General features: G+C 35.2%; 1 protein-coding gene across 1 annotated transcript; it reads right to left on the bottom strand.

Annotated features, from left to right (window-relative positions):
* Positions 1–8,623: 8,623 nt before the first annotated feature.
* LOC102587870 (uncharacterized) lies at positions 8,624–12,646 on the bottom strand. The gene is made up of 2 exons (XM_006361659.2): positions 10,955–12,646; positions 8,624–9,167 (listed from the first exon to the last, which is right to left on the bottom strand). Exon 1 carries the CDS (start codon positions 12,270–12,272, stop codon positions 11,013–11,015), a length of 1,260 nt encoding a protein of 419 aa, XP_006361721.1. The 5' UTR covers positions 12,273–12,646; the 3' UTR covers positions 8,624–9,167; positions 10,955–11,012.
* Between the last annotated feature and the right edge of the window lie 2,848 nt (positions 12,647–15,494).

Here is a 15,494-nt window from a genome sequence, read left to right as displayed (position 1 = left end):
AAAAGAAACTATCACAATTAAAAGTGGACAGAAGTAGTATTTAATATACAATCCTTTCGTCTCATATTAGTTGATTATGCTACTAAAAATAGTTGTCCATATTTGTTGTTTATCTTACTAAATCAAGAAAACATTAATTAGCTTTTTATTGTATTACTCTTGTAATTAATTCTTTTTGAAAGTGTTCACATTTGTTTGTAAAATTTCCAACATGTTTTTCAAAAGGTGAATTAATAAAATTATCTTTCTATTTATTATTTCTTAATATGTGTGTAAAAAGGAAAGCGATCAATTAGTATGAGAAAAAGGAGTATTAATTAAGTTAGAGTCGTCAAATTATTATTAATATCTAGAAGTTGGAGTTTGAAAAAAAATATTTTCTTCTCCCTTCCCTTACCAACATAAACAGATCTATATTCTATCTCAACACATCCTTTTTTTTTTTGGTAAATAAGAGATATTATATTAATTTCATGGTGGTAAGGATATATTGTTTTGGAATGTACCCATTACATGATCAAATGTCATTTGATGGCCTACATTGTTAATATTACATAGCTTGATTCTCCTAACAAAAGTAGTTCCAAGAGTGTCTGCTTGCACAACTTCTATAGCATACACTGGGGAAATATCCAAAAATGTCGTTTCTTCCAAAAAGAGTCGCCTTTCTCCCTCATTAGCCAGCTCGTTTGTCACTCTATTCTCCTCCCTGTATATGTGCTTGATGGTTGTGATACCCGGTTCCTTCATCAAGTACCTACATTTCGAAATAACATTATTAAGAAGTGTGTAGTCATTATTAAGCATTGATATTGCTTAATCAGAGTTTATCTCAAGTGGCTTGAGATTTCTGCTAGCAACGAGTCTCAGTCCATACATGATGGTTAGTATTTCAGCTTGTACCACGGACGTGTGCAAGCATGTTTTCACGAAGCCAGTAATCCAATTGCAGTTATGGTCCCTGATCACGCCCCCAATTCCTCCTTGGCTAGGTTTGGTTGGGGCAGCCCCATCAAGGTTGAGTTTGTAAGTGTTCTTAACTAGAGGATGACATCGAATATGAATGAGGATTCTTGTGGATGTTGCCTTAGCTATCGTTAGGTCTAGGAAGTGAAATTCAATTACCTAAGCAATATCATGATCTATCGGGATTTGGTTTTTCTTACTATTGAAGATAATTTCATTCCTACTGATCCAGATGTTTCGAAGGCTGAAAGAGATGACAATATCCTAAGAGATCCATTTGTTGAAAGGCTTCCTTTTTAGGTGCTTCGAGGTGATATGCCAGCCACTAGTGTTCAACATTGTAGAATTTATGCTTGTTATATTGGTAATGTGGTTTTTCACATTCGTCCAGTAGGTAGTAGCCCAATTGCAGTGGAAGAAGATATGGTTCATATTTTCAAGATTCCTTTCACAGAATTTGCATAAAGGGTCTATATTTAGGCCAATGCTACTGAGGTGTTGACTAGTGGGTAGTCTGCAATGTGAGAATAGCCAAATGAAAGCCTTAATCTTGTCAGCAGCCTTTATTTTCAAAATCCAGGAGAAATTTGTGTGGAAAGTTTCCTCTTTGTTGTCCAAATGGTGATCAATAAAGTGATAAGCACTCTTGGTAGTGTAGTTGCCATCCTTGGTGATGTCCCGAGTGAGATAGTCCTCTATGGTATTGATGCTTGAGAGTAAACTATCAATGACTCTGTTGGATAGCTCATATGTAAGGATGGTATCCAACTTTTCTAGTTCCATTTGTCATTTGAAACTAAGGAGCTGACTTTTGTTTCATGGTCTTGTTCATTCAATGGTCCACAAAATTATTCCATTATGATTCCGTAGTTTGAAATCAATTTATCTTCGAAAAACCTGACTTTATTTTCTTTACAATAAATGTCCTAGCATTGCCTAATGCATTGCCATGTTTTTTATTCAATGGCTCTTTCCCTGGTGGGTAATTTGTTATGACAATATTAGTAGTACATGATTCTTGTCCAGATTACCTTTGGATTTTTGTACATTCTCTAAGCCAGTTCTACATGAATAGCTTTGCTCTTAATTGTACTCTTTTGGATGGAACCTAAGTCCTCTATCTTGCTTAGGCTTAGTGATAGTTTCCCAACCAACAAGATGGATTTTTTTAGCACTAGTTCCCCAAATGAAATTTATTTGGGTTCTATCAATCACTTTAGTTGTTTTGTTGGGCATGTTAGTATATTGCATAACATTAGAAGGAATGTTGGCTATAGAGGCTTTTGCCAAGACTGTTCTTCACAACATGTTAAGAAATTTAGTTTTCCATCCAGCCAGCTTTGCATACATGTTATCAATTATGAATTGGAAGTCCCTATGGACGGGTTTTGCATGGAAAATGGGGAACCCTAAATATTCCCCGAAAGAGTTAGTGGCTTGGGTGTTGATCATGTTGGAGCAAGTTTCACTAGTATCATTCTCAACATTACTAGAGGAGAAAACCTTATATTTAGAAAGGTTGAGATTTTGTCCAGATGCCTTATAGAAGTCTTCCAGGATCTTGTTAACAATGTTATAGTTTTTGGCATCAGCCCTCCTGAAGAGAATAAGATCATCAGCAAAGAAAATGTGAGATATCTTGGGCCCTACCATGGAGATGCCAATATGGTTCTAAGTTTTGTCCCTCACAACTTCATCTATGCTCTTGGAAATTCTTTTCATGCATATGATAAAGATGTAAGGAGAGATAGGGTCACCCTATCTAATGCCTCTAGAAGGGGTGATATAGCCAGTGGTTGAGCCATTGACAATGATGGAGATGGAGGGAGTGGTGATACATGACATGATCAACTTGGATAGCTTAGGAAGGAAATTGAAGTAATCAAAAAAGAGTTATGGATGAAAAACCATTCAAGTCTGTCAAAGGATTTTTCAAGATAAATTTTTAGAATCATATTAGCCTTTTTCCCTTTCATTCTCCTAAAGTGGTTCATGTACTCTTGCACAATAATGACATTGTCAGAAGCTCTCCTTCCTTGAAGGAAACTTGATTGACTAGGGCCAATGATGTGCGTGAGGTGAACCTTCAATCTGTTGGCAATTATCATAGTGATGACCTTGTAGCTGGTATTATACAACCCTATTATTCTGAAGTTCTTAAGGGTTACTGCATTCTTACACTTGGGAATGAAGCATATGAGAGTTTTGTTCATTGCAGGGTCCATAAGGAAGATGTTGAAAGTTTCTTTATAAAATATAGTGCTTTTATCCCCCACAAACTCCCAATACTTCTGGTAGAACATAAGATGGTTGACAAGGTAGGGGATTTGAGGGGTTTAAATGAATTAAAGCCTTCCAGATTTCCTTGTCCTCAAGGGGACTGTCCAAGATGTCCTTAGTTTAGTTGTCTTAGAAAGGGTTATGGTGGATCACAGTAGGACTTCCTCTTCTAAAGGCTTTGTGATTAGTGGTATAAAGGTTGGTGAGAAAGGTTTTGGTCAGGTTCTTGATTTCTTCTTCCTTATGGTACTCTTTACCAACCTCATCCTTGAAGAGCATGATATAGTTCCTTCTTCTCCTATTAATGGTGCTGGTATGGAAAAACTTGAAGTTGGTATCGCCTTCCGTGAGACAGTTAATCTCAGACTTGAACCTTTAGAAATTCTCCTCATGTCTAAGCAAAGAATCATACTCAGTGATCAAATTAACTTTAAGATTATGGAGGAAAGAGTTGTGAGGGTAATGAGGATATTCTGAATGTTATCTAATCTAGTAAGGACTTTCCTCATTTTTTGAAAGATGTTGCCAAAAAAGGTTTTGTCCCGGATAGTGCTTTCATTTTGAAAGGAGGAAATGGCTTGAGCCAGGGAATCAGGTGGATCAAAGCAACTTTTAACCATTCTAATGGCCTTAGCCCTAGATTGGGCCTGTTGGAATCTAACATGACTTGGAGAGGGCAATGATCAGAATGAGTTCTAGGAAGATAGATAATGCTAGAATCAGGGTATTGCAAAATCCAGTGGTTATTTTAAAAACACCTGTCAAGCCTAAATCAATCATGTACCATAAGTTTCTTTTTATTGCTATATCTCTTATTAGTCCAAGTGTACTGCCATCCTTGTATCCTAAATCAATCATGCTACATTGGTTAAAACAATGTCATAGGAGGTTAGCACGATTATTGTTGATATTTTTGCCCCCATACTTATCCCTAGCTTAGAGAATTTCATTGAAATCTCCTCTAATAATCCAAGCTCCACTACAGTTCTGGGATAGTCTTATGAGTCTATCCCATAGAGTGGATCGTCTATTGAAGTCATTACTAGCGTAAAAATAGAAAAAAGGCCAAGGATTCTGGTTAGGGTTTACCTTGACCATTACATGGATGCCTTGAGGAGTCACAGTCATACTATCCAACTTTAGGAGATATTATTTCCACATAATCGCGATGCCTTAAGAAAGTCCTTTAGAAGCGAATTGAATGTGAGCTTAATAGCCCAAATCCTCTGTACTTCTTCCATATTCCTTTTCTTTGTTTCTAGGAGAACGATCATCACATGTTTGTGAGTTTTGACCAGTTCCCTAATGTGCCTCTTGAGAGTAATGTTATTTGCATCATCTTGCATTTCATATATGAAGTTCATCATTTGCTCTAGTGTAGTTGGAGGTGTTACCATCAGCGCCTTCGCTTTCTCCAATTGAGAGGTTCCTGCAGATATCCATTGGGTTTAGGGCAACTACTAGTGTGATTTGCCACACTTCATTCCTCAAGTTAAACATCACCTTTCTCATTTCTGGTAGACAATACACTAAAATAGCTTCGCTGAAGGGCACTATGAACTTTTCTGAGAGAACTTCTCTAGATGCCAAATATTCGTTTCCCCCCTCCCCCAAGGCATAGAGTAGCTACTCCATATCATTGTTGGATTGCTTTATGGTTTCTATAGAGTTTCACTTCCTGCGTTTTCTACCACGATTGAGTGTGGTAGTGCTTCCGTCATACCCTCCAGATTCATTTGGATGAATGTAGGGTTCGTCACATCTGGAATAGTGGTGGGTTGCGAAAAGAAAGGAATCTGGGTTTGCACTTGGCCCATGAGTGAGCTTCTCTCAGAAGTTGACATTTGGCTAGAGTTGCCTATTAACTATGTTTGGAGTAGGGCTTGGGTCCATAGGTGTTGTCCAAAACCATTTAGTGCTAAGTTCATTCCCTCTCCCACAATCTGCGCTAGGGTATCTGGGATCTTTCATCATAATTGTCACTGGTTTTTGTCTAATGAAGATCGTTAGTGTTATCGATCTCCCTTGGAGGGCAAGTTCTAGCCATGATTCTGGAACATGGCCCGCAAGTGCTGATGCTGAAATGAACATCAGTAGAGATTATTTGTGTTGTTCATATTTTATATTTTTTATTTTTTTGGTAGGAATTCTTTGTGCATTGTGGCTTTCGTCTCTATTACTAAAAAGAGTAATTTTGGTGGAGGTGTTAATTGATACGATAGTCGTGGTCATTTCACCTGAAGAATTATGATGATTACTTTTTGTGTCATCAACAAATGCATCGATGGAAGTGTTGGCAAGAGTCACTCCCACGACTAGGAGAGCATTTCCTCTTGAGGAGAGGAGAGAAAGTTTAGGTGTAGTCTCTTTGGTGGGTCCTATCTTATTAACTGAGTTAGGAATGGGTCTTGTCACTTCTCCCATCTCTTTTTCCTTCCATCGTTCGTCAAATTTTGATGCGCGTTCATTAATGGAATAGGTCCATTTCTGTTGGTGTCTTGTTTCGTGCCGCTTGTTGTTCCATTGGTGGTTCGGGGATTCATTTTGTTCCTCCGTTCAATTCCTTCGGGTTGTTTACGTTTCCTCTTATTAAACCCCTCAATTACACCATTAGAGATGTTAATATTAAAAAGAGATGTATTGGGATGGACAGTGCTTGCAGAAATTTCAGTAAACTTACCAGAAGATACATTGAAAGCTTTTACGTGAGTTGTTGTCTGTTCTGTGGCCCTTGCTTATTTTGTTCTTTCCTGTTTAGCCTTGTGGTTGTTTCTCCTTTTTGGATAGATTACTGTTTGCCGAGTTTCTTTCTTGGTGTTTTTTGTGGCTGAGTAATCTATTTTGTTGTGCAAGCTTTGATTGTATGCCAATTTTGCCGCACCTAATACACATAGTGCCTCCCCTTCATAAATCATCTTTTGTGTGTGATTTCCTATTTTTACCTTAGTTTTCACAAGAGTACCCATCAAAACTTTATTAAATCTTATTTCTAATAATTTGAAATAGATAAGAGAGAGAAAATTATGTTATATATAAAAATAAAGTTTGAATAGGTGGAGAATTGATATGTTGAGACAAAATATGATACACTCTCTCTCTCTAGAACAGATCCCTCCGAAGAGAATGACCAACGAGCAACACCCTACCAGAGAAAACTCCCCTTCAAAGTCACTGAAACCACCAGATCCACCTGACACTCCTAATTATGTCTTTAAGCATCTAATTATTTCTTTTAACAACAATATAAATTGTTCCACTATTACATTAGTTGTTCGAACAATTATTCAATATTAGAACTTCAGTTATTCAAAGTTTGATTTTTTTAAATTCTTTATTGTTCTGAATGTTAAATAGTATATAACACATGATTGATGACTTAGGATGTTGCTAATTGAATTGTTAAGAAATGAAGAGTACAATGAGTCGAAAAAAATAAAAGAGCTTTTAAAAGGTGTTGCTTCTGAAATTTTGCGAAAACTCTTTATGTCCAAGACACAAGCCGTACTTTAAATCTTACGGTTATACTTCGCCACAATAATTCATTTGTACTCCACTAATGTTATATCTTGATTATATACTATAAGTCCACAACATCATTTGTTCAAGTGGATAAAATATACTTGAATTGTGTACTTTATTTAGCCGATGATTTATCTGTCCACACTATTCGATAAATTTAAAATCAAGATCCTTGTTACGATTTATAATGTTGAGAACTATATTATATCTAAGATATCATCGACGATTATTTGATATCGATTTTAATACCACACTACTTATGGAGACCTCTTCATTTTTCAAATACATGAGCCTTTTTTAATATTTTATGAAATGTCATATCATGGTGCTCTTTTAAAGCACTTGCATCATTATCAATATCAAGACCATCTTGATTATTTGCTCCTCTCATTCCTCAAGGAGTTTTACGTTTGGAACCGATGAGTTTATCTCGCTTTAGACGTGCCCTTCAAGGACCTTTTATTGGAGCACTTACAACTTAATTAAGATATAGGGTCATCAAATACATCTGACAACTGATTTGCAACATTTTGCAAATGAATAATCCCTTAAACTTCAAGTCCATTTTTTTTTAAACAAGGATCTAGATAATTTTTTTCCTATAGTTTTTAATTACTAATCATCTCTCCGCCTAATGTTAGGAATTCTAACATTTACCCCAAACCTCATTTGGGGATCTATTTTTGTGCGTGGTGGAGCAACTAAATCAAATACAACACATGTAAATTTTTAGATAAAGATTATTTAACTGTTGATCCTAAATCAATTGTCATTTGGGGGAGGAAGGGGGGGGGGGGTTGTTGTTGATGAGTATCAAATACATCTGACAACTGATTTGCAACATTTTGCAAATGAATAATCCCTTAAACTTCAAGTCCATTTTTTTTTAAACAAGGATCTAGATAATTTTTTTCCTATAGTTTTTAATTACTAATCATCTCTCCGCCTAATGTTAGGAATTCTAACATTTACCCCAAACCTCATTTGGGGATCTATTTTTGTGCGTGGTGGAGCAACTAAATCAAATACAACACATGTAAATTTTTAGATAAAGATTATTTAACTGTTGATCCTAAATCAATTGTCATTTGGGGGAGGAAGGGGGGGGGGGGTTCTTGTTGACTTAATGCATACCTATGTTGTTACATGTTAAATAAACTCATCTCTTATCAAATTTTATTTGAGAGTTTTGTTCTCATAATCATTTTTTTAGCTATAACTAAAGGCATACAATTTCTGCATATACACACTGAATTAAATCAACATCATCAACGTAATCTTATAGTTGGAACCATGCTCTTAATTTAATATTTGAGCAAACAACCTTGCAACTATTAAATTGCAAGTTGATACCAAACATACATACATATGTGACCATACCTTGAATGCATCTATGAAACCTTTTAATAGTAAAGGGTCCACATGACAGGTGAATGGGCCCATATTCACCCTGTTATACGTTCTGGGAAAAAAATTATGGGATACAATTTCAATCTTAGTTGATATGACCAATTTATCACAAGAACAAACAACACGAGAATTTGTGATTTTTATTTTATTTCTTCAATATATAACCACATGACCGATTTGCCAACTTGTTTTTCCTTTAGTAAACGCCCAATTTACTTTCGCATTTGATTCCAACGTCATGCCCATATTTATGTACAACAAACAACTTGAAAAGACAAGTAACTTTTCACATAAATATTTATAACCCACTTTGATTGTAGCAATATGAAGATATTAAATCTTTCCAAATTTCTATGTTTGAATATAATTTTTTTTCCTTGTCAATTTCTTTGAAACTTAAAAAGTTTCTTTTGAGACTCACTATAATCCCAATATCATGAACAGTTTCATTTTATTTTTTTTGGGTAGTAACAAATCATCTCTTTCGAAACTCTCAATCGAATTTGTGTATTAACACATATTCCATAACACCATTCATATAGTGAACATCTCCTTTTAGAGAGGAAAATTATTACACGGAACCTCTGCTCTGCAACCTATCACCATAAACTCCCCTATTCTACCTACTATTGTAAGAGCTAGCCAATACAGGTGAATTTCCACTTGATCCAACACTACCATTAGCTACTCCAGTCCTATCATACTTCCATATGCTAGAATCCTGAGATGCCATCTTCCTGACGTACATGAGACGATGCAAAATCTGTAGCATCTCGAAAAGGGATGGAAGAGCCAGATCTAAACAGAAGGGTGCTGTCTTTCTCAGAAGACCTATAGGGATTGATATTTTGTTAAACATCCCTTCCAGAGTACTTTAGGCTGTTGTTTTGACTTTCTGCCACAGAGAGAGCAGGGAAATCCAGAGGACTAACATTTGGAGCAGACAAGGCTTTTGAATTCATATTTTGATTCAACCCGCCATCAACTTGAAGCTGTAACAAAGAGCTTTGAGCCATTAGTATGTAATTGAAGGTTCCAAAAGAACATAGTCTTCAATTGAAAATCAATCTTCAAAACCATTAGAGAGACATTTCCTATATTGTGTCCATTACAACTATTTTGTCCAGTGCAATTAATTTGACTGAACATCGAACTTATTTTGTATAATCCTCAGAAGAATTATTACTTCGGACTCAAGACAATCTAAAAAATAGATAAGTGACATAGACTACTAGGACACTGAGACTCAATGATGGAAGCTAATTGACTAAACTTTTTTTAATAAGTAGCTGATTCACTAATCTTACCACATAATTGAATTTCTAGACAGTTATAACCATAAGAATATTTAAACATCATGTGTGGAGAAATTCTGGATTACTTAATTTAATGAAGACACGGTGCTCATATAATTCTAATAACTGAATAATACTTCCCAAAAGTTTGAAAGCACGGACACAACAAAGGAATATCCACGGTCACTTTATGTAGTTGGTAGTGAAAGATGTATGCTTAATGGATGAAAATTTAAGGGAGAGGCATTCAGTATCTTCAAGATGCTATCTTTGTGGTAAGGAAGCTGAAACTAACTGTCACCTTTTTTTACATTGTGAAGTGACTTCTCAAAACTGGAACATCTTTTTAAGCTTGAGTATCAAATGGGCGATGCCTAAAAACTCTTTGGAGTTGTGAAATGCTGGAACAGGTTAGGATGGTTACTCAAACAGAAGAACTGATTGAAGATGATCCCACTATGTATTTTGTGGACCAATTTGAGGGAAAAAAACTTGATATGCTTTCAAGGCATGAGTAACCAAATTCAGAAGATCAAGATGAACTCCCTTTTGTTATTTCATTTTTTGGTGTAAAGAAGAATCCCTCTAGTGGACACTGTAGCTATCCTAGAAATTTTAGAAGCATTGTAAATAGCTTAAGGTTATCGAAAGCAGGCTCCCTACTCCACAAAGGTAGGAGTAAGGTCTACGTATATCCCACCCTCCCCAAACCCCTCTTGTGGAATTTCACTGAATATGTGGTTGTTGTTTTGTTGTTGTTGCATTCTTATGCATTTCCTTTGTTTTTACTGTCTAGAATTTCAGTGAACTAAATATATATTGTTCAAAAATAATTTCCAAGTGAAAGTGCAACAATAAACAACAAATTAAAGGACGCTATGATATTCATCATCATGCCCTACCAATTACCATTGTAGTTGTTGGTGCCCAGGACTCTTTCTGCCTGATATGGGAAATTAATTGGGGCGCAAGTTATACTATGGAATTTTACCTTTGTTTAATGTAAACATAATTAATTACCCTATCACATTATCTTTTAGGCTCGTGGAACAGCCTGAGATTCACAATATTTTTTTTAAAACATCAAATATATAAATGGGTAGATAATTGAGTCCTCGTCACAAGCAGCAAGGGAAATATCACTAGCTAAGTCGACTAACTTCAGAATTGAGCAACATCACAAAATTACCAAAACTTGGTGGAACATGTCAACAAGTCTTCTTTCTTAATTATTGTATGACTGATGCCACCCTGTGCTAGTTGAAGATAAAAGGGAAGAACATCAACGACAATAGGTTACAACTTGAATAGAAAAACCAGTTTATGAGATAAAAGTGTCTGACTAGACCATTTGTAACAAACAAATGACGTAATGATTATCTTGTTACTCAGACATAAAGTTTCCCCATCATAAGTAACATATTGGGAATGATATGAGAGTAGAGATGCATTTTGATGGCAGCAAAAAGTTGTTACATACTAACCTACTATACACATTGATGAATGCATCTTCCACATTTCTAGCTTTCCCTGTCAGTCACATCAGCAACTTATAGAATGCAGCAAGAACATATTATTTCTATAGGTAAATGACTTATTCTTGGCACCAATGCACCACAGATGGCCTTGTACTTCTAGGTCGCCTTTCATTCCTGCTGTTTCCCATACAAACTTGAAAAGCCCCAGAGCTCTGCTTAGCTGCTTTACCCCGCTCTGCAGCATATTCTGCTCATCAGATGTTAGGATCTTTCCCATGCACAGACGAAACCTATCCCCTCGACCAAGTGGATAAAGTCCTCCACATACTTCAATATCAACATCCCAGATGCTGCCATAAAGATAATAAAGAAGAAGTGTGAACACACATCGTGATGGGTGGCCCAATGTCTTAGTCAACTTTTTATGCACTAAACTCTCCTGATAGCGAGCTTCCTTAAATCCAATGTTTTTGTCTATGAAAACATCCTTAATCTGATAAAGCCCCTCTTTCATGACCTCAAGCTTCTTTACCTCCGAAGTTAATTTTGTCTCTTCACTCAAGCAATCAATAAGGTCGCTGAACATTTCAAGAACACCTTCCCACTTATGAGAAGCAGGTGACTCCACACCTTTTGCAGGTGCGACGCGCATCCATGAAGTGGATTCAGGGTCATAAGAAGTTGCATTCTCTAAATACTTTTGACAAGTTGTAACTATTTGCTGTGCCATTCTAATGTCTTTACTCGGACATCTACAATTTAGAAAATCGATATTAGATTTCAGTCCATACAATATCTCCTCAACTGCCCCTATCCATACGGGGTACTTTGTGACCTGTGCACATATTGATTGCCTGACAAGCTTCCTTTGTTGTGCAGAAACATTCAGGAAGTTTGAAATTTTTGTGAGGGAATCAACTGTAATTGATTCCCTCTCGTTAGTTTTACTAAAACAGACAGGCTGATCACATTGTACATCAGCTAATGCTTGTGCCACATTCTTTTTCATCATTTCTTGCATTGATGGACACCCAATAAAGGTCCTAGCCAGTGATTTGAAAGAAGACAACTTTTGTTCCAAGCTTTCATCATGAACTCTCGAGTGATCATTAACATTTACTAGCTTGCCATCAACTAAGTCTATATTCTTCAGCAAAAGGTTCAATTTTGTTAATTTTGAGAAAGCTTTCTCGTACCATTCAGAAGGCAAAGACTCGTCCTGGAATTCCTCTGAGCAGTGATAAAACCGCATCACCCCACTAGTCTTGGCTGTCAACATCTTAGCTCGACGTATAAGGTTCCTCCTCACGCTACGCATTCCCATCGTAAGACCAACTTAAGTTACCATAAAAGATACACTTGACACAACCAGCACCTACTTTGTTTTCTTCTTCTGACAATTGAGACGCCTAAAAACCGAACCTCATCGAAAATTCAACATACTCAGTCCATTGAGGCGTTTCATCGATCAGGTTGTGTGCATATATTTCTTCACAATCAACTTCAAATTGAAGGCTGAAACGAATTCAAATCTTGAAGTAGTCAAACTAGAATGGGTATAGAACAGCATAAATTTTCAGCATTGGTGAAGAACAAGATGAAAAGGAGAGCGAGCGCTATAGTTTGACGCCTTAAAAGTTTGGTACAAGAAAAAGAGGAGTGAGGCAAGTACCAGTTTTTCAAAAAATACAAGGATGAAATGCCAATAATACACCCTAGTTTTTCTTTTTTAGCTTCCTATTTAAATTATTGGGATTGTTAGGGCATCTCCAACCGTATATCTATTGAGAAACTTTCGTATATAACCACTCAAAAATAGTCTAATTATATTTCATAACTATAGTATGCTAATTATGATTCATAGATACATGTTATAGAGAGGAGAGTGACGAGCGAGATTGGGAGAGGGAGGAGAGAGGCGAGCGAGAGAGGGTCGAGAGTGGGAGAGAGGTATATTGTATATGTATATCGGTTAGATAATTTTATATTATACATATGTATTTGTATATTCTGGAGAGCGAGATTGGGAGAGGGAGGAGAGAGGCGAGAGAGAGGACAATAATTTGTATAATTTGCGTATTTTTGTATAATTGAGTAATATTAAGTCTGGAATTATACAAATATGATAAAACTCGAAATAACGAATTGATAAACATAAACATATGAACTTTAAACAATTATACAAAATATATTATACAAATTACATTATATAAATTATATTATACAAAATCTGAAAACTACACATTTATACAAACTTTAAAAAGTTATACACAAAAAGATTGAATGTATATGATGACAAAACTGAAAAAGCAATGGAAATCATCGTCATATACAAATACAAACCATCATATACAAATACAAGTCAAACGAAGAGTTGTTAGTTGAGATTTATACAAATGTGACGAATTATACAAACGTGACTAATTATACAACTCGAAGTCAGCCCACGTAATTAATGGTTAATGTTAGTCGCGAGTGGTAATTATAGCAAACTATAGCTATGATGAGTAATTAAGTAAAATAAGTTTGATTAACTGTGTAATTTTCCCTACTCTATTTACCCTCTTAATATAAAGTTATTTGTTTTTTCAAATGACCAACTCCAATCTAATTCTCTATTTTACTCTCTAAAAAAAAATCTTTTTATCTCTCATTAATATTATATTATTATTTCTATTTCATGTTTATTTTCTTATTTCATAATATATATCATTTTTTTTTTCAAATAATTATTTTATATAATTTTCATTTGATATAATATTTTATTTTTAAAATTCTTCATTTAATGCATAAAATTATATTTTATGCTAATTTTTTAAATAACATAAATTGAAAGCAAATATTCTATAATGTACAAATTAATGAACAATTCAAATAAAAGAAATCATTAATGAAATACAATTACATAAATACCCAACTTTCAAGATTATGATGTTGCTCCCATAAATGCTCTATAAATGCATTACAGAATTAAAAATGAGCATTTTTGTCCTTAGTTTTTTTATGTTTAGCTAAAAATTGTTCAAATCAAAGATTTTCAAATTATATTAGTGACAAAAACTTAAAAAAATTAAAATATTATCAATTCGAGATGAAAATAGTATATATTAAATAATATATTTTTTAAAACATTACATTTTATTTAAAATGAATTACGAATAATAGATATTTAATTAGTGACATTATATATAAAATAATATGTTAGTTACAAAATAATAGAAATAATATTAAAATAATAAAAGAGTGAAATAGAGAGGTGAATAGTAGTTCTTCAAATTTGGAGAACTACTATTGACCCCTCTATAAATAGAGAATAGATATTGATATGGAGGTGGGTTGGAGTGCCCATTCTCTATTTGTCACGATTCAGACCGTCGTGATTAACACCCACACAAACACTCCAGTGGGAGAACCATTACTACAACCCAAACAAACAAATTTTATGAAAACTAAGACATTTAAAGATACGGAAACAGGTTTAAATGACTATAAAAATGAAATCCCCATAAACTCCAAGGTTTTAACAAACAACTAACTAACCAACTAATGCGGAAGAACAACCTCTAGAACTTGAAAGTCATTGTACCAAAACTCTACTAACGACAAGTCTAAGAACAAGGGGTACAACCCCGAAAACTAAACAACACCTTAAACAAATAGTCTGAGTCCGAAATGATTGGACTTAAACAACAGAGATCCATGACAACCTGAAATAACTGGCTCACCCTTGAATTCGATCACGCTCAATAGTCACCTAGTTGAGGTCTATCAATAGCCGCCTGAAGATGTTCTGTACTCAACAAAGAACAAGCAAGTGCAGTATCAGTACACAACCACAGTGTACTGGTAGGATCACGCGACTGTCCCAATAAGTGAAACACATGCAAGTAACCACAATAATTATAAAATAGGCATATACCGAACATATACAATATTAGTCAACTATTACGAACAACGAACAGTTTCACGATTCTCACATATCACAGTTATATCAATTTAAAGCAACATATCATCTTCCAATATCAATCATCATTAGATATGAACGAAATCATCACAGGTAGATACACAACACAATTCAATGGTCCTCTCACGGAACCCAATTCATTGGTCCTCTCATGGAACCCACACCCAAACTGTTAGCATACCGAAACGTGGTACCCGAGCCAATGTTTATGCCGGAATGTGGCAACCGATCCCATATTTATGCCGAAATGTGGCAACGGATCCAATGTTTATACCGGAACGTGGCAACCGATCCAAGTTAGTGTGTCGGAACGCAATACCCGATCCATTCAACAAGCCACAATCATAATTACAATCACAAGTATATTCTCAAAATCATACAATTAAGTCATGATTCATGACATTCATCATTCATCTATCCTCATCCACAAGTAGTGTAATCAATAGTGCAACATTCACATATATACACGTATTATAATGAAGCAAGAACAAACATATATCACACAATCATGAAATCACAACCATCACCTACCACGAATCCAAGCTTGAATCCCCTAAGACACTTGAATCTTCCCTTCCGGAT

Source organism: Solanum tuberosum, unplaced genomic scaffold (genome assembly GCF_000226075.1).
Source record: "Solanum tuberosum cultivar DM 1-3 516 R44 unplaced genomic scaffold, SolTub_3.0 scf00364, whole genome shotgun sequence".
NCBI classification, from domain to species: Eukaryota; Viridiplantae; Streptophyta; class Magnoliopsida; order Solanales; family Solanaceae; genus Solanum; species Solanum tuberosum.
Note: the sequence above shows the minus strand (reverse complement) of the source record. Positions and strands in the feature narration are given on the sequence as shown.

Coding starts and splice junctions, on each gene's coding strand:
- LOC102587870 (XM_006361659.2), bottom strand. CDS start 12,272: ATGGGAATGCGTAGCGTGAGGAGGAACCTTATACGTCGAGCTAAGATG.